We start from the raw sequence: 27,307 nt of genomic DNA on the forward strand, positions 1-27,307 counted from the left end.
TCAACAGAAAGTAATGGCTGGATTAAGATGAAGGATTGTGGAACCCAAGTTCTTATTTGCAGAGGAAGCCTTTAAGTACTAGGCTTTACAGAAGATAGGTTGTAAAATTTCTTCTCTCCTTCTCTCCCTCTCTCCCTCTCTCCCTCTCCCCGTCTCCCCTTCTCCCCCTCTTCCCTTCTCCCCCTCTCCCCCTCTCCCTCTCCTCTTTCCCTCTCTCCCTCTCTCTCTCTCTCTCTTTCTCTCTTTCTTTCTTTCGGATGGGGTCTCACTCTGTAACCCAGGCTGGATTGCAGGGGTACCATCAAGACTCACTGCAGCCTCAATTTCTCAGGCTCAGGAGATCCGCCTACTTCAGCCCTCCTGAAGTGTTTAATTAGCCATCACACCTGACTAATTTAAAATAAAAATGTAGAGACGGCATCTCACTGTGCTATCCAGGCTGGTCTTAAACAACTGGGCTGGGAAGCGATCGATCCTCCAGCCTTGGTCTCCCAAAGTGCTGTGATTACAGGCATGAGCCGGCACGCCCAGTTACCTATTTGGTTCTTATACTTGCACTATAGTTCCATTTAACTACAATGGGGAGAGTTTATTACCTTCATTTTTTAAAATGGAGAAACATAGACACAGAGAGGATACATGACTTTTTCAAAATAACAGAATCCAGAGTTAATTGATTAGAAATCGAACTGGCATGAAAATCGAGTGTCTTGAAGCTTGGTCTTTTTTTTTTTTTTCCCCCTAAACCAGGCTCTGAACTATGTTTGAACTTGTGTGAGTATGTTCATGCAGATGTGTGTGCATGCACATGCACGTGTGTGCACATCTGTGTGTCTGTGGTTTGGGGATGTATGTTTGTTTCTCTGAGGATAAGGTGTCAAGGAGGAGACAAGGCAAAGGATTAAAGAGAGGAGCTAGGAGGAAAGGCATGAAAGAAAGAGCATGAGATTGCCAGGGTGCAGTGGTGTAACCCTATAGTCCCAGCTACTCAAGAGGCTGAAGTGGGAGGACTGCTTCAGCATGGGAGCTCAAGACCAGCCTGGACAATCTAGTGAGACCCCAACCTCAAAAAGTAAAATAAAATAAAAAGAAAGAGTGTTCGATTCAGAAGATGCCTTGGCAAGAACACTGTGAGTCTCAGTTCAACAGTAAAAGGTTGTAGAATAATTGCAAGAATCAAATGAGATGTATCTTTGAAAGTACTTTATGTTTCTGTATATAAATATTAGTATTTTTTTTAGTAGAGCTACTCAGGAGGCTGAGGCAGGAGAATCATTTGAATCCGGGAGGTGGAGGTTACAGTGAGCCGAGATCACGTCACTGCATTCCAGCCTGGGCAACAGAGTGAGACTCCATCTCAAAAATATATATGTATATTAGTGATTGCCATTATTAGAATTATTGTTAAAATATAATGTGGATGATAAAGCAACCCTCGTGAGTAGGATGACTCACACTTTCTCCATTTTCTTGGTACCACTCTTACCATATGTCCAGCTCAGAGGAATATTCAGTGGCTCCCAGCAAAGCATCGGGGGGCCGGTACCAGAGGGTCACAACTTCTGAAGAGTATGTCTGGCTGGGAATGGACTTGGCCCGAGCAAGACCTGTCCAAAAGGGAAAAGCATAAAACCCATTGTTCTGGACCTTGGCTTGCACCTTGATGCACTGGACCGGGGTAAACACCATTAAAAAAAATAACACAAATTTAGGTGCTTTTAGTAGAACTAATCACTATCTTGACTCTTGTCTATCACTTCTTTAAGTGAATTTCTCAAATTTTGGCCTGCTTTGCAGCTAGATATGGCCTTCTTGGCAGCTGAGTGTGGTCAGGTGACTAAGTTCTTGCCTATATTATATGAACAGAGGTGATGTGTGAACTTCCAGATCATGCCTTAGTGGAGGGGTTAAGGGTTCTGTTTCCCTTTTCTCCTTCCTCCAGGCTGTGATGAGCAGGAGGTGGCAGCCATCTTGAAACATGCAATGGGGGATGGTGGAGCCACATGACAGAAGCAGCCTGGGTGAAGACAGCATGGGGCCACCGTACATGCTCTGCCCGCTTAGTTCAGGACTGTGTTGCAAGAGAAAGTTAAGTTTCTAGCATATTATACCTCTGTGATTTTGGGTCTCTGTAACAGAAACTGAGCTCAGTTCATGACTAACATGGCTACTTTCCGTTTTGGCACTCCAGGAAAGCCCAGTTTAGCAGATAAACCGTAGGGACTGCTCATCCAAATTAATCAGTTTGGTAGGACCTTAGATGAATTTCTAAGTGCTGTTCTGCAAAATGAGTCTTTCTGTCAGTCAGCTGTTTATCTCACAGAATTGCAAAAAAACTTCAATAGATGAGTTTGCTATTATGGAGAATTGATAAACAAATATCTGTTAAATGCTTACATGTCAGCATAAAAGCTGCCATCTCAGAATAAATACTGCAGTGATAGTATCACCATTTGGCATCTGCCAAACAGAGAAGACTGGTTCCTTAGCTCACATAGAGCCAGTTTTTCAACAAGTATTTATTAAGCACCTACTATGGTACCAGGCACTAGGGATAAAATGATAAGCAAAAACATACCCAGGGTGCCCTCATTATGCTTACAGTCCAGCTGAGACAAAATCATCACGCAAATCTATATATATTTGTGCGTGTGGGTGTGCGTACACATGTGCATATATTTGTGTGTATGCATGTATTTGTGTGTGTGAATATAACTATAAACTGTGATAAGTGCTAAAATGGAAAGATACAGTGATACTTAGAGGAAATCTGCTTCACTTTAATGGGAACAAAACTTTGCATCTCATACCTACATAAAGAAGGTAGGAGAGCAGGAACAAGTGTCCTGGAGTCTCCATCCTGACAGGAGTCCATGCTACAATCTGGGGTTAGCCTCTTTATCATCTTGAGATAATCTCGATCTACTCAAATATAATTTGTATATTCACTTAGATTTAGGAAAACTTACTAAGTACAGTTTACTCTACCAATGTCTCTATATCAAAACTGGCAGTGGGGCAGTAGAGGTGCCCAGCTTTTGGCCATCTGACTAAACTGGGACTTGGTGGAATCCTAGAAAGCTACCAATCCCTCCCTGTTTCGTGCCTCACACTTCCTTTATGGTAGTTTGATATCCTCACAAAGCATCATGTTCTCAGGCCTCCAGTTTTCAAAGGCCAGGCCCAGTCGATGCTTAAACAAGCGCATACAAAAGCGTCATTGTTCACAAACCAGAATGAGACCCGAGGGGCGACTTACCAAAATCAGCCAGTTTGAGCTCTCCCAGGTGACTGATGAGTAAGTTCTGAGGTTTCAGGTCCCTGTGAAGAACGTGTTGGTGGTGGATGTACGCCAGGCCCCGCAAAAGTTGAAACATGAAAAGCTGGAAGGAAGAAACACTATCCATAAGGAGATTTGAGCCACCACGTGCTGATTTCGCCTCTAAATCAAAAACAGTCATCTCAAAGAATATAGTAAAAGTGTCTCTTGAGAGCCAAAAAAAAAAAAAAAGAAGAAGAAGAATTTTACATTCAGAGGGGGAAGAAAAAGGACAAGGAAAGTCAAGTAACTAGACTGTGTCCTAAACAAAGGGAATCCGGCTTTTCCTGACATCTCATTTCTTTGATACTGAAGGAATTACCCTTCTTTAAAAATCTAAAGTGAAACTTTGAAGTTTCCTTTGGAACACTAGTTATTGATTTAGATGTGAAAGATTTAATTTTTTTCCCCACCGATGAACTTGGCATATAAGATCAAAGTTGACCTGGAAATGATATTCTAAAGTTTACAACTGCTTAAGTTTTCCAGGCTCTCTGATATGAAACCCTTTTAAAAACACAACACAAGGAGACCACACTAAAAAATATATCTTTAGATGGTATTAGAAAATAAAGAAATCTTTATCTTCTTAAACCTATTTTTAAAGTCTTAAATTCAAAGTCGAAAACAAGGGAAATACATAGTACGATGAAAAGGGAAGAGAGACCAAAAGAAGTTAGACCCCCCCCCTCAAAAAAAAAATCAAAAAAGAATAAGGAATAAATTGTAGGGGGAAGAAGGGAGAAAGGGTAAATGGTAGTGGTGGAGAAATAAAAGGGAAAAACACATTCTAAGCCCCAATTTAAAAATGTTTCATGTGGTTATGAGGCACCGAAACCAAAGCCATTACTAGGTTCCCACCATCACGGAAACTTACGGGAAAAAAAGAATGCTTAGTATTCCAAGTATCTTTTGCTATTTTCCAGTGCCATTGGCAACTGAGAATTCAAACACCAACATCAGTATTTATAAAGACCTGTGTCAACTGAGAACATGTTCTGGCAGTTCAGAAAGGAAGGGCCGGGCCCAGCATTCCTGGGACATGGGCAAAATGGCAGATGCAGAGTTATGTGGATGAATCCTCTTTTTCAACAGCATCTTAGAAAACTAGGACCTTCAGAGATGCTAGGACCACTACTGACCTAACAATGACCTGGAGACATTGGAGCCAAATGGTCCGATGGAAGCAGGAGCATGGGGAGTTACCTGCCATAGCAGACCTGCAGCTGTGCAGGTTTCATGTAGCTACCACATCAGGTTCATAAACCATTTAAGAATTTTAAAAATTTCTTCTGGCTCCTAGTCAAATGTTAACTGGTTCCATGAATCTTCCCAGCATTTTCTCTTCCTGTTGCTTCAAATATACACACACTATTCATTTTACCATTCACGAAGTCACGAAGCTTCCACAGCACAAAATTCCTACACTGACATTTAAACCTTCTGATTGGTTATAAATATAAATGTGTTCATGGAAAAGACAATACAAAGAACCAGCTTAAATTCCAGGTAAAAGACAAGAAGATACCATAGTATGTGCTTAAAAATACGTTTTTCAGACTGACCCAGTGGCTCATGCCTATAATCCCAGCACTTTGGGAGGCTGAAGCGAGCAGATCACCTGAGGTCAGGAGTTCAAGACCAGCCTGGCCAATGTGGTGAAACTCCATCTCTACTAAAAATACAAAAATTAGCTGGGTGTTGTGGCGTCTGCTTATAATCCCAGCTACTCAGGAGGCTGAGGCAGGAGAATTGCTTGAACCTGGAAGGCAGAAGTTGCAGTGAGCCAGGATCGTGCCACTGCACTCCAGCCTGGGTGGCAGAGCAAGACTCCGTCTCAAAAGTGAGCAGGGAGAAAAACAGATGGGCCAAATATTGTGACACTCCAAAAAAAAAAAAAAAAAAAAAAAAAAAGTTTTTCAATATGCAGGACTAGGGAAAGAGGAAGATGAAGACAGGTAGATAGAAGACAGGAAGTTGGTGACCAGTGAGGGATACAGCCTTTGGAATAGCATGCTTATCCTCAGTTTGCAGAGAAAAACAGGGCTCAATGTAACTTTAAAAACATGTCTAGGACGAGTCAGAGCCAAGACTCAAATTCAGACTTGTCTGACTCCACTATACCATCCTGAGAAACTAGAGAAAAGACAGAAAATGAAAACATGAGAGGGAAGGAGAGAGCGAGCTGGCTGAGTCAGAGACAGAACTTCTTAGTAGGTCAGCTTGAAATGCCTTTTATGTCTCGAGTGTAGACTGTTCTCACTAATTAGCCACAGTCACTTCCCACCTTCTTGCCATTCAACCCCTTTCCTCTCTGCCAGATACGTCTACAGGCATTTGTAAGTGGTAAAGCACTGCAGCATTAAGGTATGGCATTTTATAACCACATTTCTCAAAACTTTTGTGCTGACAAACCTCATGACCCACTCACCCTTTCATCTCTCCCAACCTGGATTCTTCCTTCAACACTGCAGAAGCTTCACCAGTTACTGCATCCTAACATAACCAAATATGATGGCGTCTGCACAGTTCAACATCAGCCAGACTGTGGGTGACTCTTTCCAGAAAGGCTTCCCAAATCCCAGGGGTTAGACCTGTTTCCAACTCAATAAGGTTTGGGGGAACAAAATAATTCCATTGAACTAGTGCCATCTGGGCCAGGAGTTACTCAAAAACCAATGAGATCCGTTAGCCAACTCCTTATAGGGAAGCCTGAGTCCTTCCATCCCCCTGATCCCTGGGACTCATTCTACTAGAAATATGAAACAAGATAACCTCACTAGGATTCCCACCCTGCCTTCCTTGGTCACAACTCAAAATATAAGCTTCCGACTATTCCTTTTCCTCCCAACATGCTCATCTCCATTCTGCTCTGTGCTTCCTCTGTTTAGCCTCGTATCTATTGCTCCCCTCTCCCCTAAACCTTTTCACTGTTTACTCTCCATTCCTCAATCCTGCTTTAAAAACTACCTAAAAGCTAACCTCTGGTGAATTTCCTTCTGGCTCCTTTCCTTAAATGAGACCTTGAGCTCACTGCTTCCCTATAGTATTCTCAAGTGGATATTAGTTTTTCTATAACTTCCTCATACCTTTGACCACTGACAAGTGTCATAAGCTGCCTCCCTTTTCCCCACTACCACTTCAAAACCATTACTGCTCTACTTTTAAGTAAAAACCCCTGTCCCTTGGATTTTAATGCCATCCAGTGACATCTTCCATTACTCTTCTTTTAGCGGTCATTCACTGAACTCTCAATCACTCTCTGTCATTCACTGAAGATGTGGGCACTTGGATTACAGCTGTTGCCTCTATGACATTAGTGCCCATGAGAACAGCTCTAGCCAACCTCAGCTCCAATGATCTGCTTCTCCAGTCCACTTCAGATACTAACTCTGGTGGTCACACACTAGATCTTGCCATTGTATGGAATTGTTTGTCCTCTGAAATACAAAATTCATCCCCCTATAAAAATGCTTTTGCAATGATTGTGTCATTCACAGTGTTTTTTTACCATGGTTTCCTATGACTTTTCCTATGAAACCCAATGGATACCTCTTATTCCTTATCTTTGCAGCATTTGGCATCATAGACCATGCCTTCCTTCCTGAGGCGCTGCTCTCTTCTTTCGGTTCCACAATCTCCTAATTTTTTTTCTACCCCTCTGGCTGTTCTTTTTATAGATTCTACTTCTACTGATATCTAATATATTGATATTCTGGCCAGGCGCAGGGACTCACACGTGTAATCCCAGAACTTTGGGAGGCCAAGGCAGGAGGAGTGCTTGAGTCCAGGAGTTTGAGACCAGCCTGGGCAACACAGCAAGAAACCATCTCTATAAAAAATAAAAATAGGCCAGGCACAGTGGCTCATACCTGCAGTCCCAGGACTTTGGAAGGCCAAGGCAGGTGGATCACTTAAGGTCAGAAGTTCAAGACCAGCCTGGCCAACATGGTGAAACCCCGCCTCTACTAAAAATACAAAAATTAGTCGGGCGAGGTGGGGGGTGCCTGTAGACCCAGCTACTCGAGAGGCTGAGGCAGGAGGCTTGCTTGAACCCAGGAAGCAGAGGTTGCAGTGAGCTGAGATTGCGCCACTGCACTCCAGCCTGGGCAACAGAGACTCCCATCTAAAAAATAAATAAATAAATAAAAATTAAATTAAAAAAATAAAACATAATAAAATAATAAATAATAACATATTGATATTCTTAGGGCTCCATCTTTGATCTTCTGTTATCACTCTATACATGCTCCCTTAGCTATCTTACCCATTGACAGTGCTCTAATGAACACCTGTATTCTGATGATTTCAAAATCTTTATCTCCAATTCAGATTGCCTTTCTACTTTAGGCCCACATAGTCTGGAGTTCGCCTGTACATCCCGCAATCACCTCAAACTTAGCATGTCTAAAACACAATTCACCGTATCTCTCCAAAGTAAATTTTTCTTTCTGATTCTCTATCACAGTGACTGGCACCATTATCCATCTTAATACTCAAATCCAGAAAAAAATATCGCTGACTCTTGTTTTTCCCATCAGTTCTGGCTAAGTAATTGGTCTCATATCTGCCCACTTTCTCCTACCATCATCTCACATCTGTACCACTGTGGTTCTGATTAGCCTCACTGACAAGGCTGGAACCTTAACAGACACCAGCATTCAGGGAATGAGTAGAGGGAGAGAGGTAGAAGAAAACAAGGAGAAAGTAGGGTCAGGGGAATATAACATTTCGAAAAAGAAGTATTGCCCTCATTCCAGTCTATTCACTACACTGTCATCAGTGTAAGCTTTATAAAAAGAAAATCTGAATTTATCACCTCTTTGTTTAAAACCACTTAATGGCTCCTTATATAAAATAGCACGACTGTGATGTTGTGAAATATATGTTTGATCTTCAACTAGATTCCTGGCAGCCAACTCCTAAAATCCTTAGAATCTCCAAAGTGATGTCTTTTTGTAGAGTTGACCGATAGCTGGCAGACCCTTGGGTAGCTTTAGGATAGGGACTGGTCACTGGAAAGACCAAGACCCGATTAGGGAGGGGAGAGGGGCTGAAGGTTAAGTTGATCACCAGAAGGTTAAGTTGATCACCAGTGGCCAATAGTTTAATAAATCATGCCTACACAATGAAGCCTCTGCAAAACCCAGAAAGATTAGGGTACAGAGACCTTCTGGATAGCTGAACTCTCATGGAGGCTTCTGGAGGAGGATTGCCTGGGATGGGCATGGATGCTCTGTGCCCCTTCACACATTCACTGATGCCTCCACCTTGGAGAACTCATCCTTACTCCCACCTGCTTTGATTTGGATAACCTCTTCCTTTGTGCCTCCATATACCCACAATAAATTCCTTTATTTATTAGTGTGTCCCTCACAAATCCACAAGGTCAATGCAGTCAAGAGTATGACTTTTAGCTGTATTTCCGATGCTTGCAATACTGTCCACTATACCCTCCTTCTTGAAATTGCTTCTTCCCTTAACTTCCATGACAGTGTGTATTTTTTTCCAGATGCTCTGCATTCCTATAAGCTGCTTCCCTTCGTTCCTTAATTTCCTGTTCCTCTTCTCATCCCAAAAGGCAAAAGTCTCATCATCAGTCCTCCTCTCTTTGTGTATTTGCTCTTTTGGTTGCCTATTCCTTGTCTTCTAAACTCTATGTGCTGAAGACCCTGAGATCTACATGTCCAGCTCACAGCTCCCTTCTGAGCACAGATTTCCTTTTAGATTGCCTACTGTTCATTTCCCTTTGGAGATTCTGTCTCGCCTGGGACCTCAACATGTCTGAAACAGGACTCCTCCTCTTTCTTTCCAAACCAACTTCTTCTCCTATTTCTGTTAATAGAGCTACAATTCTCCTCGTCAGTCAAACTCAAAACCAGTTATGTTTGGCCCCATCCTTTCCCTCCTCATGCTCACATTACCAAGAGGTGAACTCTTCTTTGTTACTGATTTTCATATGCCTCTCCATTCTCATTGTCACTACCATAATGTTGTACTTGATTACTAATTGCTAACTAGATCCTTGCTCAGTGCTTGGCTCTTGATCAGCACCATCTGCATCAGCTATGCTCATGTTAGAATGCAGAGGTTCAGGTTTAACCTCAGACTTGCTGAGTCAGGTCTCCGGTCACTTGTCTGCTCACTGAAGTTTGAGAAGCATTAGGCCAGGCCACATCAATAAATTCTTTGGCTCACACCTGTAATTCCAGCACTTTGGGAGGCCGAGGTGGGAAGATCATTTGAGGCTGGGAGTTTGAGGCTGAGGTGAGCCATGACTGCACCACTGCACTCTAGCCTGGGTAACAAAACGAGACTCTGTCTCAAAACAAACAAGCAAAAAATTCTTAAGTGGAATCCCTGACTCTAGTCTCTTCTTTCCTTTCATACATCCTACAGACCGCAGTGATATGAATTTCTTCTGATCATATCATTTTCTCTCAACTCAAATTTAATGACTAATGACTGTACTCTCCAAGGAATAAAATTCACATTTCTTTCTTTTTTAGGGACAGGGTCTTCCTTTGTCACTCAAGCTGGAGTGTAGTTGTGTGATCATGGCTCACCTCAGCCTCAAACTCCTGGGCTCAAATGATCCACCCACCTAGCCTCCCAGGTAGCGGGACTGCAGGTGTATGCCACCACGCTCAGCTGATTTTTAAATTTTTTGTAGAGATGAGGTCTTGCTATGTTGCCCATGCTAGTCTTGAATTCTTGGGCACAAGTGATCTTCCTGACTTGGTCTCCCAAAGTGCTGGGATTATAGGTATGAACCACCATACCCTGCCCAAGGTCCACATTTCTTAGAAAATGAGGCTCTCAGCCACCTACCCAATCTAGTTCCCCAGACTTGTATATGCTGTTTCACTAATATATTCTGTATTTCAGGTCAACAGAACTAATATATTCTGTATTTCAGGTCAACAGAACTAGAACTAATATATTCTGTATTTCAGGTCAACAGAACTATGGCACTAGTGGGAAAGAATTTTAACTAAGAATCACTTTTAGCAATGGCATAAGTTGGTTCTGTAACCTCAGGCAAAATGTTTGTCCTCTCAGATCTTGGATTTCTCCTCTGCAAAATAAGGAAGTTAGACCAGGCTAGTGCTTTAAAGATTTTTTTACTGCAGTCTACAGTAAGAAATATATATGTATAATGTATTCACATCCATACATTAAAAATATAAGTACAGTTACAATTGGAGCAAAAGTTGCAGAAAATAATACTTGTTCTTTCAAAATGTAATGCATGCTAATATTTTCTATTTTCTTCTCATTTATTTACTTCATTCTTAAAAACGCAGGTTGCTAACCACCATATTGATTTCAAAACGCACTAATGGAACCTGGAGATTGCAAAACACTGTGTTTCCTCTAACCCTAACAAGCCATGACTTTTGGGTCCTCTTCCCTGAACATATCCTCTATTTCCCTACTCTGTACCTTTGCTGAAAACATTTTCTCTCCCTGTAACATGCTCTCCTATTCCAGACTCTTGAAATACAGTGTGTTTAAGATCTGAAATTTCTTTTTTTTTTTTTGAGACAGAATCTCGCTCTGTCACCCAAGCTAGAGTGCAGTGGCGGGATCTTGGCTCACTGCAAGCTCCACATCCTGGGTTCACGCCATTCTCCTGCCTCAGCCTCCTGAGTAGCTGGGACTACAGGCGCCTGCCACCATGCCCGGATAATTTTTTTTTCTTGTATTTTTTTAGTAGAGACGGTGTTTCACTGTGTTAGCCAGGATGGTCTCGATCTCCCGACCTCGTGATCCACCCACCTTGCTTCCCACAGTGCTGCGATTACAGGCGTGAGCCACCGCGCCCGGCCTAAGATCTCAAACTTCTTAAAACTAGAAGATATCTTTAATGCCCTTGCACATCTATAGTACTAAATTGTATTTCTTTCTTGACATTCTACACAAGTGTACTGTAATAGTATTGGTGCCTATTTCTTATCTCTTGTTTTTGGCTGTACTCCCTTGAGGGCAGGGATCATGTCTTTTATGTCTAGTTTTCCTTTGAAGCATTTAGCACAGTGTCTGCTATGTGAGAGTCACTCAAGCTTGAAAATCTCACTCTCTCACAGTTGTTCTTTCTCCAACCATTCTTCTATTTAATCAACACCTCCAGGTCCTTGAACCCTTCCACTCTCTTCATAACTATCAGCAAGCTGCTTATCTTCACTTCCTTCGCTCAGATTAGACTCAGACTAGATACCACTGGCCAACACCTTAACTTCTGTCTTGATAATCTCTTCAACTCTCTTGCCTACCTGTCTCTTCCTTTCATATGTCTGGCAGAACTTCAACTCTGACTCAATCCAACTGTCTACATTCTCTGCTCCTCTATTCAAATTGCCAAGCATTACCATAAAAAAAAAATCCCACGATTGTGCAGATAATGTAATGGTCTTCACCCTTACCAGGGTCCTTAACACATCATGAAACATTCCTATTTGGTTTCTCTAGTTAGCTCCCTATCCCATTCTCCACACAGCTCACTGGTATTTTAATTTTTTTTTTTTTTTTTTCACTCTTCTCAACCCTTTGTTCTCAAACATTCCTTTCCAAAACCTTACTTCCAAGACTGGGTTAGGTTCCCTTATTATGTGTTCCCACAGTATTCCTAGTTACTACGGCCATAGGCTTTAGCACTTTGATTCTCACCACCTATTTATTAATTATAGCACAACTTACATTTTTTTTTTTTTTTTTTTTGAGATGGAGTCTTGCCCTGTCACCCAGGCTGGAGTGCAGTGGTGCGATCTTTGCTCACTGCAAGCTCCGCCTCCTGGGCTCAAGCAATTCTCCTGCTTCACCCTCTTGAGTAGCTGGGGTTACAGGCATGTGCCACCACACCTGACTAATTTTTTGTATCTTTAGTAGAGACAGGGTTTCACCATGTTGGCTAGGCTGGTCTCAAACTCCTGACCTCATGATCCGCCCACCCTGGCCTCCCAAAGTACTGGGATTACAGGCGTGAGCCACCGCGCCAGGCTAACAACTTATATATTTCAAACGTACAAAAATTAGTATCATTTACAGTATCTTAAGATAAACTTCCTTTGAATAGGAGCTTCCTTTCCAGTACTTTGAGGTCTACAAGATGTATTTAGAAAATTTACTACTGTGGAAAATGAAGACTGCTTACACCAAATGTTGGGGAGAGGGAAGGGCCTGTGATTTTTCTTTTTGATCAATTGCTGTAACACTGTCTTTCAGGTAACTGAGGGAGTTTCACATTTTCTTTAGACATCATTAGGCGCTGAAGCTCTTGAAGGATAACTTTGATGATATATGAATTTTGACATTTTGCTAGCACTGATATAGCTCTTGGGTTCACCATTCCATTAGAACTATTAACTCCATTCATAATAATTTTTGTTACAAATCTTACAAAGGGGAGTGCTTCTGGGTATTTAGGTCCACATTCTATTTTAAGGCTATATATTCTGTTTTCATAAATTGCCTGAGCCCATGGTGGCTGCCATCTTGCGTTGCTGTCGCTTGAAGGGTGGCCCTCACTGCCTATTTAAGTTCATGTATCTTACTGGACTTTAAGCTCATTGAAAATAAGAAACACAACTTATTCATTATTGAAACCCCAGAACTTATTACAGCACTAAGTACTCAATAAATATTTCTTAAATGAATGAATAAATGAATACATAAATAAATATTAGTTAAATGAATAAATACATCATATACAAATTTCATATGGTTATTTTAAGAGCCAATCAATTAATTAATGCCAATAAAACCTTAGGGAATGAAAAGTATGAAATATAAATGGTTTCTAAAATTTATAACAGATGTAGAATTATAGCTAGTTAAAAGTTTATTATTATTTCTATTCTAATGACTGGAAAAATAGGAGTTAGGGCCACATATATAATAGGATCTGCTAGAACAAGTATTGCAGACTTCATCATAGACCACAGTAATCTGATAGGAAGAAGGTATTTATTTTACGATGGCCTAGCTTTAGTTTTTTCCTTTTAGTATAATTCTCCTTCACTCGTTTATTCATCTAAAGACACATTTGCATGTGGCCATGACTGACAGCATTAGGTTGCTCAGAAAACATTGCTCTATATCTTAAGGGGCAACTCAGCAACTCTTTTACTTTTTTCTTTCTTTCTTTCCTTTTTTTTTTTTAAAAAAAGAACAAAAACAAAACTTTTCTCTGGAATATCAGTGATGTCCATCCTCTTATTTAGTATCATAGGACTTTGCTTTGTGAGGCAGTCTGTTTCAGAACTCTCCTTCTGTGGGCAAGCCAGGAGAGGGTCCTGACCCTTAACGTACTCACTCTGACATTGTGAGGATGAAGCCCTCCTGGATGCTGAGACATATACTGGGCCAGGTCTGTGTGCTAAATAAAACAGCAGAGAAAGAGAAGAGAGTGAATTCAGTGGTGCTTGGATAGTTTCCTAAAGCAGAACATTGACTTGACTGTCAGAAGGTATTACGAAGTACAGAATTTTAAGAAAAAGGTGCAAAAGGAATATAACCAGGTTTTCTGAGAACCCACTGTTAAGGTCAAACACAGTGTGTCTTTCTAACTGGTGGCTCTTAGAACAAAGCCTGTTTCTCAGCACAGAGATGCTCATTTTAAATGACTGGCAGTGAACACGACGACGCAGGAATTTTTCACTCTCCAAGTGTCCTTGGAGGCAAGTCAAGTACACATACCTTACAAGTTCTTTCTGCTTATTTAAATATTTTTTCTTCAAAAATACAACATGAGTTATTCTTTAGCAAGCTTGCATACAATTTTTAAATATCTTGTGATTTTTACCTTTATTGTCAATGAAAAAAATGTTGGATTCTGCTCAGATAGTGATTAAAACTAGATTAAAAATAAGTGCAAAAGCTTTATTTAGGAGGTAAACTCAAGATCCTCATTTATTATTGCTGATGAGGGGAAAAAGGACAGCAAAAGTCATGGGTAAGGAAGCAGGACCAAAGATGGATGTGGGAACAATAAGGTTCTACTAATCACAATAATGAATATTTCCATGATACTTTCCACATTGTGTAATAAAAGTTTTATCATGCCATAAAATATTAACAGATTCATTATACAAGTACCAGGCTATTTTTCTCATGTGTTGTAAAATGCTTGAACAACTCACCATGTATTCAAAAACGAATGTCAGTGTCTCTTTGGTGTGGATTATGTCATGCAGAAGCACAATATTGGCATGTTTCAAACCCTTCAGGAGAGAAGCTAGAAAAATTCAACACAATGTTAAATCCATCATTGATAATGAAAGTGCTGCTCTAAAGATATCAGGCAGTATATATTTTTTAAACATTTCACATCAAACATTCTGGCTATTTTACTGCTGGAAAACAATCTCTTGTTGCAAAAAAATATTTAAAATTACAAAGAACCTTCATTATTTCAAAAATGGCAAAACATTGCATTTACACAACTTATTGTTCCTACAGGCTACAGTAGTTGCAAAAAATATGTTTCCATTTACCTAATCAATTTCATCAAAGCACTCAGATCACTAAATGCTCCCCTTTGGGAATCTCATCAACCTAGCTTCAGAGCTACAGGAGGAGAGGCCTGAGAGATAAAGTGCTTTGGACGAGTAGGAAATGGAGTGTTCTGCCTTCTAAAGCAGGATTTTGTGACACATGACCAGTCTCCAAAATTCTAACTCTCACAAGCGGTCAATAAGGCCGGTGGATATGATTGGTGGGAGACAGGGATAAGAGCATGGGGTAAAGAACTGTTGAAACATGATAGAGACTGGAGAGGATTTCCTAAAGGTAATGTTGCAAACCTCTGTGGAAAGGAGAAAATGTGAACTTGAAAAGAGGAGTCAGCCAAACTTGGGGAGCCCAGGGAGGTGAAAGTGGAGAAGGCTGAGGGCTTTCTCTTGCCTCTTCAATAATAGGTTACTAAAGGCAGCCTTGAAGGGAAGAAGTCATCACAAAAGGCCAAGTGGTTGGGAGGGGTTTGAAAGTCTGTCTTTGAGCTTCCGGAGATAGGAAGACCTCTGGCTTCAGGAAAGCAGAGACTAGAAAAGGTACAATAAAGAGACCATGAGGCCTGGGCATGGTGGCTCACACCTGTGATCCCAGCACTCAGGGAGGCCGAGATGGGTGGATCACCTGAGGTCAGGAGTTTGAGACCAGCCTGGCCAACATGGTGAAACCCCGTCTCTACTAAAAATACAAAAACTAGCCGGGTGTGGTGGGGCGTGGTGGTGCACACCTGTAATCCCAGCCACTCAGGAAGCTGAGGCAAAAGAATGCTTGAACCTGGGAGGCGGAGGTTGCATTGAGCTAAGATTGCACCACTGCACTCCAGCCTGGGTGACAGAGCAAGACTCCATCTCAAAAAAAAAGATGATGAGGCTCACTTCAGGGCATCCCTGCATGAATAAATCGTGTCAAAGCTTAAAGGAAAGGAAAAGTAAAGGATTAAAAACTCAAAGCAGCATTCTGTAGCCTATGCCTGCATATCATGACTCTCCTGCACCAACTCCCTCCCAGTGTAGAATTCCATAAGATTAGAAACAAACAACTGAAATACTCCCTTAAATTTAGGAACAAAATTATTTTCTTCAGTCATCAACCTATTTTAGTGAATCTGTCATTTTGCCCTCCTGGCAGCCATTCTCCCTTCTAGTAGGGGCACTTGTATTTTCCCCTGGGGAAACAACCGTCTTCTTCCTCAGACCATGCTCATCTGGCAGGGCTGACCCTGCCTCTACCCAAGAGTGGGCATGTGACCCAGAGCTGACCAATCAGAGCACGGCACTCCCCTATGCCTAGTGATTGGTTCTGAGACAGGCACAAAACCCAAGTTTGGCAGAGCCCTGTTTTGCTGGTGCCATTAGAAAAGAAGTGCTTTCTTTTCTATTGTGAGAGCTAAACTTGTAGGATTTAGCTAGGAGTTGCTGGGGTCAGATTACCAACACCTGGTGACAGCATGCCTGGGAATAAAATGAAGGCACGGCAAACCAGTGTTGGGTAATGAGAGACATGGCTTCCTGGTGGTATTTCTTATGCCCTACCAGCCTGTAGTTATCAGATCTGTGAGCCAGTGAATTGCTCTTTTTACTTGTCAGTTTAAGCTGACTTACACCAAAGGCACTCCATCACACCTGTTAACCCTATTTGCTGTAATGACTAATGCTCTAATTTTTACTTTTTGCCCCCAGAGTCCTTATGGGCCAAATTTATTATTTCACTTTTACAAATGTGTTGCTTTGTAAATGTAATAAACAACTTCTCAGGCATCTGTTTAATCTCCCTAGTCTCAGACTAAAGGCCACATGGGAATTGAGGGAGTGACTTTCCCCCTTTTTGAGATGCTGCCACACCACCTAGTACCACACTCAGCCAAGAGTAAGCACTTAATTTGTCAAACATATTTATTGAGTGTCTTAAGGAGAACTGTCTGTGGAGCCAGAAGCCCTAATATGAATCCTGGCCCTGTCACTTCCTATCTGAGTAAGCTCTGGAGAGTATCTCAACCCAAGTCTCAATTCATTCCTTAGGAAAAGAGACATCGTCTTTTCTGACTTACTTCATAGGGTTGCTATGAGGATGGAATCAGATACCATTTGTGGAACCTTGGTAAATGTAAAGCATTACAGAGGCAAATTAGAATTGGTATCCCTTCCCTCTTCTTGCCAGCTTCTTGCCCCTGCCTTTCACCTTGAACCCCACTAAACCTCTACTCTCAGTCTTAAAATCTTGTTTATGGTATGTTTCTGCTAGAGTCTTAAACACCTTCCATATTTTCTGACCATCAGTTGAGAATGCTTATACTTTATGTGTATTTTTATTTATAAATTATCTCATACATTTCTCTCTTTCCCCCACCCCTATGTTGCGAAGCATATAGCAAAATTAGATTTCAAAAGGATATGGTAAAACTGAAATTGCTAAGAATATTGTTAAGATATTTTAATTTTATGTTTAATATAATTTTAGTCTCACCTAACTATATTACTAAAACTCCAGATGCTTCTTTATAAATCATGATGGCATGTTTTATTCATTATGATGGCCTCATGCTCTCATTTGCTAAAATGGTCAAGGAACAATACCTACTTGGGATGAGGCTTCCTGCTAACAATACTGGATATAAACTTCATGTCGTTTTCTTGATAATTCTAGTTTTTGTAGAAGTAGGAAATGTGTCTGTTTTGTATTTCTCTGTTGTTCACTTACATTGGAATTACTAGTTTTACCCACAACCCACAGTTTCTTTGCAGAAATCTTTTTAAACATTCATCCAACTTTTTATCACATACAGATCTATTGGCATTACCTTCCAGATTGTCCAGAACCCCTCCCTTCTTGCCATACCTTCTGCCAGCACCCTGGACCAAGCCACTATCATATGTTGGTTGAATTATTGCAAATGCCTCCCAACTGCCTGCTTCCCCGCTTCCTTCCTACGGCCACTTATTCACAGGACAGCCAGACACTGCTATCCTTCTCAAATGAGTTAGGGCATGTGCCTCCTGGTTCCAAACCCTCCAGTGGCCTCTCAACTCATGCAGAGTAAATTGAAAGGACTTGTGATTTCCTGCCCACCGTGTTGGCTGTGCGCATCGTGACCTGTCATCTCCTCACACTCCCATCTTTGCTCACTTGGCTTTAGCCTCATTGGCCTCCTAGCTGTTCCTTAGACACACTTGCAAACACATTTCCACCCCGTGGTCTTACACTTCTCATTGTCTTTTCCTGTAACCCTCTCTTCTCACCTCTCTGCCTTCATCCTTCCTCACTTTCTTCAGAGCCTCCGCTCAAATGATACACACAGGTACAGACTTCCTTGACCATTCTACATGAAAAAGCAGCCATCTACTCCATCCCATCTCAGCAGCCCTCCACACCATCCCACCTCTACCCCATCCTACCCTCTCTCTCTCTGGGCCCTGCTTTATTCTTTTCCATAGTGCCTGTCACCACCATCTGACATATTATATATAAATATTTGCTTATTGTCTGTCTCCACAATTGAGAATATAAACTCCATTATAAAAAAAGAGCGGGCACTTTTGTTTTTTTATTGCTATATACCCAGTGCCTAAAACAATGTCTGGCACTCAATAAATATTTATCTTTAAATTAGTGGTCACTAATTACCTAATATCCTTTCTATACCTCTAGTTGGTTGGCAAAGGGTGTTTCTGTTGAAGATGCTTTTATTCCCCCTTTCTTTTAGTTGTCTCCCTCATTAGATTATAAATATTGTATGCTTTATGGCCATGCCTATTACTGCTTTTCTAGTGCCCTAGAACTACTGAAATCGTTATATGAAAACTGAATTTTGCTGAATAATGAATAGGGAATTCAGATGAAAGAGCAGATGATGTTTAAAGCATTTATCTCACAGTATTGTTTATCATTTTGGTCCATCCACCAGAGGGATCTGAAATGCCTACAGCCTCAGATGTGTGGGTCTTAAACCCAGGAAGAAAAGGTCTTTCTTTCTTCTAATTTTAAGGACATTTTATAAACTGCACAGCAGGATGTGATATCTGTCCTGCAGACTAAACAGTTGAGGGACACAAAAATCAACTGAGAAGGGCAAAGATCCTAAAATTAGCATTCTGAGTCTCATAAAATAGTGTTTTTTATTATTCATGTATCCTATGTATACTTAGTTTTGTTTTTCTTCAAATAAATCACACAAAAGTAAATAGAGATATCTTTAAGTCTCCAGAAGAAAGCTGATTCTCCAAAGTCCTAGGATGTGGCTCTATATAATGAAGGCCTGGTAGTCAAAGTCGTCTTTAGGCTGTAAACTCATTGAGGGCATGGATTGAACTTGCCCTTGTCTTTGCACCAGCACAGGCCTGGCATGTGGTGCTCAGTAAATGCTCATGAATTAATGAAAGCCAGGCCAATTGTAATGAGTTTATGAGGAATCATATAATGAGTCAAGGATGGAGTCCTCCCCAACCTTCACTGGACATTGAATTAAAAAGTGTTTCTAGTCCCTGTTGTTACATTTCCTCTGAACTGAGAATCACAAATCAATGAGTCAAGTTATGCATTCCAAGAAAAGAAATAATTGAAATAATTTTAGATAAATGTTAGAGAAATAGTAAGACAAGTGTCAGATAAGTAGTTGTCTTGGTATCTTTGGAATTGTAATGCTGATCACATACCATTATCCTGGCATTGTTTTGTTTTATAAAGATGTAACTATGCACAGTGGATTTGCTATATTTGTGATGTGATTTGATTGTGTTCAATGGTAGACTTTCTGTCAACCAGGCATACCCTAGACTATTTGTGGTCATTGGCAGTTCAGAGGTTCTAATCAGCCTCCTCCCCTGCCTCATTGGATGACCTTAGAGAGGACCCTTAGCCTATTTTTGGCTCAGTTTTCTCATATATGGTTTGGGAATCATTACTTTGTAATGTTTTTCTACTAGAGAATGATCTTAAAAGATTCTTAGCTGAGCTGTTTCTAATTTAAACACTGCAGTTACCGGCACTGTAGAATCAATGATAGAATCAGAATTGATGAATATACAACATGATATGTTATTTTATTTAAAATATTTCTTCTGGACACACAAGTGGCCAACAAACATATGAAAAAATTGCTCAACATTACGAATCATCAGAGAAATGCAAATCAAAACCTCAATGAGATACTATCTCACACCAGTCAAAAAGGCTATTATTTAAAAGTAAAAAATTAATGGATGTTGGTAAACTTGAGAAGAAAAGGGAATGCTTACACACTGTGGGTGGGAATGTTAATTAGTTCAGCTACTGTGGAAAACAGTTTAGAAATTTCTCAGAGTAAGGCAGGGCAGGCGAGCCCCAAAACTGGGGCTTAGCCTGGAAGGGTTCTTAGCTTCACCCAGGAAAGAATTCAAGGGTGAGCCTGCAGTGTTAGACAGCAGCTTTTATTGAAGCAGCAGTGTTCAGCAGCAGTGGGTGTACTGCTCCTTGCAGAGCAAGGCTACTGTATAGGCAGTGTGCCCAGAGTAGCAGCTCAGAGGTAGCTCTACAGTTACATTTATACCCAATTTTAATTATATGCAAATTGAGGGGCAGTTTATGCAGAAAGTTTTAGGAAAAGAGTGGTAATTCCAGGTTGTCAGGTTGTTGCCATGGGAAAGGGTGGTAACTTTCAGGTGTTGCAATGGCAATGGTAAACTGACATGGCACACTGGTGGGTGTGTCTTCTGGAAAGCTGTCTCCACCCAGGCCCTGTTTCGGCTAGTCCTAAATTTGGTTCAGTGTTCAAGCCCCACCTCTGGAGTCGAGTCCCACCTCCTGCCTCAAAAAAAACCAAAAACAGAATTACCATTTGACCCAGCAATTCCATTCCTGGGTATATACCCAAAAGAAAATAAATTGTTCTGTCAAAAAGACACCTAGACTTGTATGTTCGTCACAGCAGTCTTCATAATAGCAAAGACATGGACTCAACCTAGGTGCCCAGCAATGGTGGATTGGATAAAGAAAATCGGTACACTGGCATCATAAAATACTATGCAGTCACACACACACAAAAAGAACAAAATCGTGTCCTTAGCAGCAACATGGATGCAGATGGAGGCCATTATCCTAAGTGAATTAACGCAGGAACAGAAAACCAAATTCCACATGTTCTCACTTACAAGTGGAAGCTAATAAGTGGGGGTATTGGGTACACCCAGACATAAGATGAGAATAATAGACACTGCACCAGGGACTCCAAAAGGGGAGAGGAAGGGAGGGGGACACAGGTTGAAAAATGACCTATCAGGTACTATATTCACTATTTGGGTGACAGGATACCTCAGCATCATGCAATATACTCATGCAATAAACCTGGACAGGTACCCCTTGAATCTAAAATTAAAGATTAAAAAAATACTTCTTCTGCATTTTCCTTAATGTTTACACAAAATGTATCATGAAAAACAGATTTCTATTTTTATATTTACTGTTGCTAAACAAATACTTTAGTTAAGCATTTCCAAATTCATCATAATAAAGTAGAAAGGATTTTAAATAGAATAGATACGGATTCTAACAACTCTGAGTACTATCTCTGTGACCTCAGACAAGTTACCTAACCTCTCTGAGGCTGGAATTTCTTTTCTCTAAAACAAAAATAGCACATTTTACTTCCTAGGGTTAGTATAAAGGTTTTTAAAAAATATATTATGTAGGGGGAAAGGGAGATTATGTCATGTGCCTGGTCCTCAAAAAAGATTAGTTATACGACTCCTTCCTAAGAAAAATGCTATTAGCAGGCTGAAAGTCCTCAGTTTAAACCAAAAGTTGACCACTTGAACAAAAATATTTAAAACAATGCACATTATTAAGATATTGCTATAAAGTTCATAAAACTAAGAAATGTTATACTATGTAAAAACATAACACATTAACCTATTCAAATGAAAGTATTTTCTCCTAGTTGTAAAAATAAACACTTAAAATACAATTCTAGAGTCAATTATGAGAGATTTCTAAGGTACTATGAAGGCCTCTGCTTTTCTTAATTAGCAAAGGAATGAGAGTGGTAGGGAACACATCTATTTTGTGTATTGCTGCGTATCTAGCAGTTCAGCAGACTGCCTGGTCATAGTAGGTGCTAAATGAATATTTCTAGAGTGGGTGTATAGAAAGCATACAAATTTTTGAATCAGAGAGATTTGGTTTGAATCACTGCCATATAGTGGAATAATATTAATAATATCTACCTCTAAGGGTTATTAAGAGGATTGAAATAAGTATGAAAAGCACCTGACACATGTATTAAGATATATTTCCCTTGGGAGGCTGAGACAGGTGGATCACCTGAGGTCAGGAGTTCAAGACCAGCCTGGCCAACATGGTGAAACCCCGTTTCTACTAAAAATACAAAATTAGCCAGGTGCGGTGGTGCATGCCTGTGATCCCAGCTACTCGGGAGGCTGAGGCAGGAGAATTGCTTGAATCCCGAAGGCAGAGGTTGCAGTGAGCCGAGATCGTGCCACTGCACTCCAGCCTGGGCAACAAGAGCAAAACTTCATCTAAAAAAAAAAAAAAAAAAACATATATTTCCCTTAGTGCTGTTCATACTTTTGCTAGTTTCATAATATCACATGTTAAGGTCAAATGAAAATAGTACTCCAAATGACCAGACTAGTAAATTGCCACATGTATTCTACCTGTATAGAAAGAGACCATATATGTAGTAAAATCATACTTAATAAATCTTTGGCTGCTATAGCATCAGGGCAGCCAAATTGTTCAGGAAAAGCAATTCCTGCTTCAAGGCTGTTTAAAGAAGGCTGCATTACTTGTTCAGTTTTCCTGCACGTGCCTTTCGGTTGCCTTTTTAGCTAGTGACCCTGGATTTTAGCTAATGAACTCCAGCTGTTCTTATTTTGCCTTCCAGCCCTTCTCATTTAACCTCCTGTCTCCCTGGTCTCACATCCTTAAAGTTCTTACAGGAAAAATGGGACAGTGCCAAAGTTTCCAAATGAAGCCTCATATCTTCTTGAGGGGAGAGGGCTCTTTTAACAAGGGCTCCAAGCTTTTATAGTGGTGTAAAAAGAAACATTCATTGTTGGAAATTGGATTCCTAACAACCTCCAATGTGTCAGAAATCCTCTTGTGGTTTTTAATATTACACAAGCAAAGCATTCGGTAAGGTAAGTCCATAAAACAAACCAAGAAAGTCCACAGTTGACTACTAAATGTAATTGTAAACACCTGTGATGGAGAGGCAATTCCTCCGTAAATATGCAATGAAAGAAACATTTAGCATACAGAACAAAACGGATCCAGCTTTTCTGAACCATGCTGAGAACCATCTGTTAGCAAACCTGGCAAAAGGTTTCACTGTTACAGTTAAATGTCAACCTGAAAAACTTGGCTGTGGGCAATATCTAAGCAAAGCCAATCTTAAGCAATTGACAAACTCAAGCTCACAAAGGAGACCTTCCTCTTATGCAGGTGACCTGGGAATTTCTATTACGTTCACAAATACTCTTTAACCTACCCATACATCTCTTTCCAAATCTGATCATCCTTTCATGGAGACCATTAATAAGTACATTAGTTAATGCAGTTTCCATTACATTAAACATTTAAAACCATGCCTTCTCCCAGAATGCACCTGATCCTACCAGGATGAATCTCTGGCTAAACCAATAGCCCATTTGGCCCTCCAATTAAATTCAAAATGATGTATTTCCCAGGGGCTCTGAAAGACTTTTGAAAAGGATATCAAATTCAGTTATAAACTCATTTTCCAAATTGCTTTTTCCATGCCTGTTTGCATAACCCATCCTTACAAGCTCATTTCAAAATCTACTGACTCCATCAGTCACACTGAGACTAACTTGTTCTCTAAAATCTTAGTTTATGTCTTTTATACACTTGTGACTTGAATCATGTGCTCCGTTAAGACTACAAATGACAGAACAAAGATATGGGTTTCTCTTCTCATCCTTCACAGCATCCAGCAGCATAATCTGCATATAGCATGTGATTAGTAAAGAACAGAAAATAAGTAGTTAAAAGTGGGAGAAAATAAGGCCAGGGAAGTGCCGTTTCTCTGGGATTTTGCTGAAATGCACAGCAATCCTATCATCATCTTATTTCAAATGGCTCATGCAATAAAGGTTGATAAATTATATTTTTAATGATTCATTTCACTATGTTGGCTTTATATTTTATATTATAAAGTATTAGTTATCTTGATGGTAAATAAGACATTACCCAGGAAAAGAAGAATGGAATAATAATGGTCAACATTTGTTGAACTCTGAAAAATGGACTCTGTGATAAATGCTTTATATACATATTCTTGTTGAATCCTCATAACAACTCCATGAAATAGGTACTATTATTATCCTCTTTCTGCAATAAACTGAGTCATAAATAGTTAAAGTAATCTACCCAACATCATACCACTAGTGATTGGTGGACCTATGCTTCAAACCCAAGTCCATTTGACACCAGGTTCCTCACCGATTTGCTATACTGCCCAGGGCACAGACAAAATACAGGCAGAACACTAAAAATGCATACCTTCTGGAAAATCTCCAGGTGCTAGCTAACAACATGTTATGTTCAGGCAAATTTCCCAGTAAGAATTTGTGTGATTATATATTTTCTCTTTTATAGGAATTTTCTGAGGTTATATAGGTATAGCCTTAGCACCTAGCATAAGGCCAAACACATGGAAAGTATTAGTAATTGCTCAGTGAATTCATAGTTTCGGTCAAGTGATATAATAGTTTTAAATCTCAATTTCCTCAAAATTAAGTAATAAAATAGCAGTGTAAATGCTCTTGAAAAACTTGTATGAAAAATAAAAATGTAATTATAGTATTCCAGAAGAATCAAAACTAGATGCTGAATGGATCAATGCAATAAATTTTTTACCAAATCAAGGAGTCAAAACAGATCTGTTGGGTCCATTTCTGCTGTTCTTACCTTCTCGGATAGCTGTAAATGGGACTCCTTCTTCTGCATTCATGCTGATGACTTTTAAAGCCACTACTTGTCCATTTATTCTAGAAAAGAGGGATTGAGGGGCACACACTTATGAGGTGGTTCTAAGCAGCAATTTATACCAAAGATCAAACAAAAGCAGTTTCACTTCAAAACATATTGTAGCATATAAATCTATAATTTTCTCAAAATAAAAAGTTTAGCATATATCAATACATATATAACATATATATTCCAAAGCATTTTCCCTCTTTACTAAAGTGATACATATATGTCCATTATAGAAAATTTGAAGCTTATTATTTTTCATCTGACTTATTGTAGTGTTTTGTTTTTTGTTTGTTTGTTTGTTTTTGAGACAGAGTCTTGCTCTGTTGCCCAGGCTGAAGTGCAGTGGCACGATCTCGGCTCACAGCAACCTCCACCTCCCGGGTTCAAGCAATTCTCCTGCCTCAGCCTCCCAAGTAGCTGGGATTACAGGGGACCCCCACCATGCCTGGCTAATTTTTGTATTTTTAGCAGAGATGGGGTTTCGCCATGTTGGCCAGGCTGGTCTCAAACTCCTGACCTCAGGTGATCCGCCCACCTCAGGCTCCCAAAGAGCTGGGATTACAGGCACGAGTCACCATGCCCAGCCTTGTAGTGGTCTTCTGACAGTTTCCCTGCTGAGATACTTGCACTCCCACTATTTATTCTCAGCAGAGTAGTTGGAGGCATGCTTTTAAAATGACCATCAGGACAAGTCACTTTTCTGTTCAAAAACCACCATATCTCCATGCATTACTCAGAATAAAAGCCAAATTCTTGCAGTGGGCTTCTAGGTGCTACCTGATCTTCCCAGGTCACACCACTATCTCTCTCTCTCTTCATTTCCTCCTACTGTCCCTTCATTCGTCATTTTATTCATTTATCAGCTAAGTGCCTAGAATAGAGAAGATTTTAATGCAGGTATAAATCCATTGTTTTTAATACAGTGGGATTAAAATCATATTGTTAGTAACCTTTTTTCCTCCATGTAACTTTTCTCTTATAGTTCATTCTTGTATGATCCAATATTTAATAATGATTTAACATTTAATCATATAAATATACTATACTGTATTTAGCCAATTTCAAAAGCCTTTTCGTTGTTTCTAGCTTTGGGCTATTACAAAAATACTGTGATGATCATACTTGTTGACAAATCTTTTCAGAAAACCCCAGTTATTTCCTTAAAGTGGTGGCAGAATTGCTGATTCAAAGGGTACGCAATGCACGTGTTTTTATTGATTTGCACTCATGTTCCCAAACTGTCCCATGGAGTAATGGTACACTAACTGGTCATGAGAATGGCCATTCTCCCGCTCCCTCACCAACATGGGGCAGGTTTTGTTTTGGGGGCTTTTGGACTTCACTTTTTAGAACAGTCTTAGATTTATAGAAAAATTGAGAATGCAGTACAGAAAGTTCCCACATATCTCCCATCTAGTTTCCTCTATTGTTAATATCTTACATTAATATGATATGTTTGTTATAATTAATGAACAAATATTGGCACATTATTACTAACTAAAGTCCATAGTTTATTAGGATTTCTTTAGTTTTTACCTAATGTCTTTTTTGTTTTTGGTCCAGGATCTCATTCAGGATTACATTTAGCTGTCCTGTCTCCTTAGGCTCCTCTTGACTGTGACAGTTTCCCAGACTTTCTTTGTTTCTGATAACCTTGAGAGTTTTGAGGAGTACTAGTTAAGTATTGGGTAGGATACCCATCTCTTGGAACTTTTCTGATATTTCTCTTATGATTAGACTGGGTTATGGGTTTGGGGGAGGTAAAGTACCATTTTTATCACATCATATTAAGAGTGCATACCATCAGCCAGGCGTGGTGGCTCACGCCTGTAATCCTAACACTTTGGGGGGCTGAGGTGGGTGGATCGCCTGAGCTCAGGAGTTTAAGACCAGCCTGGGCAACATGGTAAAACCCCGTCTCTACTAAAATACAAAAAACTAGCCGGGTGTGGTGGCATGCGCCTGTAATCCCAGCTACTCAGGAGGCTGAGAGAGGAGAATCACTTGAACCTGGGAGGTGGAGGTTGCAGTGAGCTGAGATCACGCCACTGCACTCCAGTCTAGGCAACAGAGCAAGACTCCATCTGAAAAAAAAAAGAGTGCATACCATCATCATGATTTATGACTTTTGATGTTGACCTTAATCACCTGTCTGAGACAGTGTTGGTCAGGTTTCTCTACTATAAAGTTACTCTTTCTCTCCCTTTTTCATACTGTACTTTTAGAGAAATGCCACTATGAATGACCCACACTTAAGGAGTGGAGAGTTTTGCTGTACCTCTTTGAAGGTATATTATCTACATAAATTATTTGTATTTATTTGGCATGAAAGATTTGTTTCTTCTCTCCCATTTGTTAATGTATTGAATAATTTATTTATATCAGTATGAACTCATAGATATTTATTTTATACTTTGGGTTATAATTTAACACCACTTTTTTTGGTTGCTCAAATTTTTGCAGCTTTGTCCTTTGGAAGCTCTTTCA

General features: G+C 40.1%; 1 protein-coding gene and 1 pseudogene across 3 annotated transcripts in view; both read right to left on the reverse strand.

The window, feature by feature from the left end:
* Positions 1 to 27,307, reverse strand: part of CDK15 (cyclin-dependent kinase 15) — a 94,697-nt gene that overhangs the window by 63,191 nt on the left and 4,199 nt on the right. For 2 of the 3 annotated variants that reach the window (XM_011974485.1, XM_011974483.1), the window contains exons 4-8: positions 24,752 to 24,831; positions 14,461 to 14,555; positions 13,635 to 13,697; positions 3,260 to 3,383; positions 1,487 to 1,607 (exon numbers count right to left, since the gene is read on the reverse strand). In XM_011974485.1, the coding sequence (XP_011829875.1) occupies positions 1,487 to 1,607; positions 3,260 to 3,383; positions 13,635 to 13,697; positions 14,461 to 14,555; positions 24,752 to 24,831 (483 nt within the window). The remainder of the gene's footprint in view (positions 1 to 1,486; positions 1,608 to 3,259; positions 3,384 to 13,634; positions 13,698 to 14,460; positions 14,556 to 24,751; positions 24,832 to 27,307) is intronic. The other variant, XM_011974486.1, reaches the window with a different exon arrangement.
* On the reverse strand, positions 12,519 to 13,352 carry LOC105535449 (annotated as a pseudogene).

The sequence above is a fragment of the Mandrillus leucophaeus genome, unplaced genomic scaffold (genome assembly GCF_000951045.1).
Source record: "Mandrillus leucophaeus isolate KB7577 unplaced genomic scaffold, Mleu.le_1.0 Scaffold146, whole genome shotgun sequence".
Lineage (NCBI taxonomy): Eukaryota > Metazoa > Chordata > Mammalia > Primates > Cercopithecidae > Mandrillus > Mandrillus leucophaeus.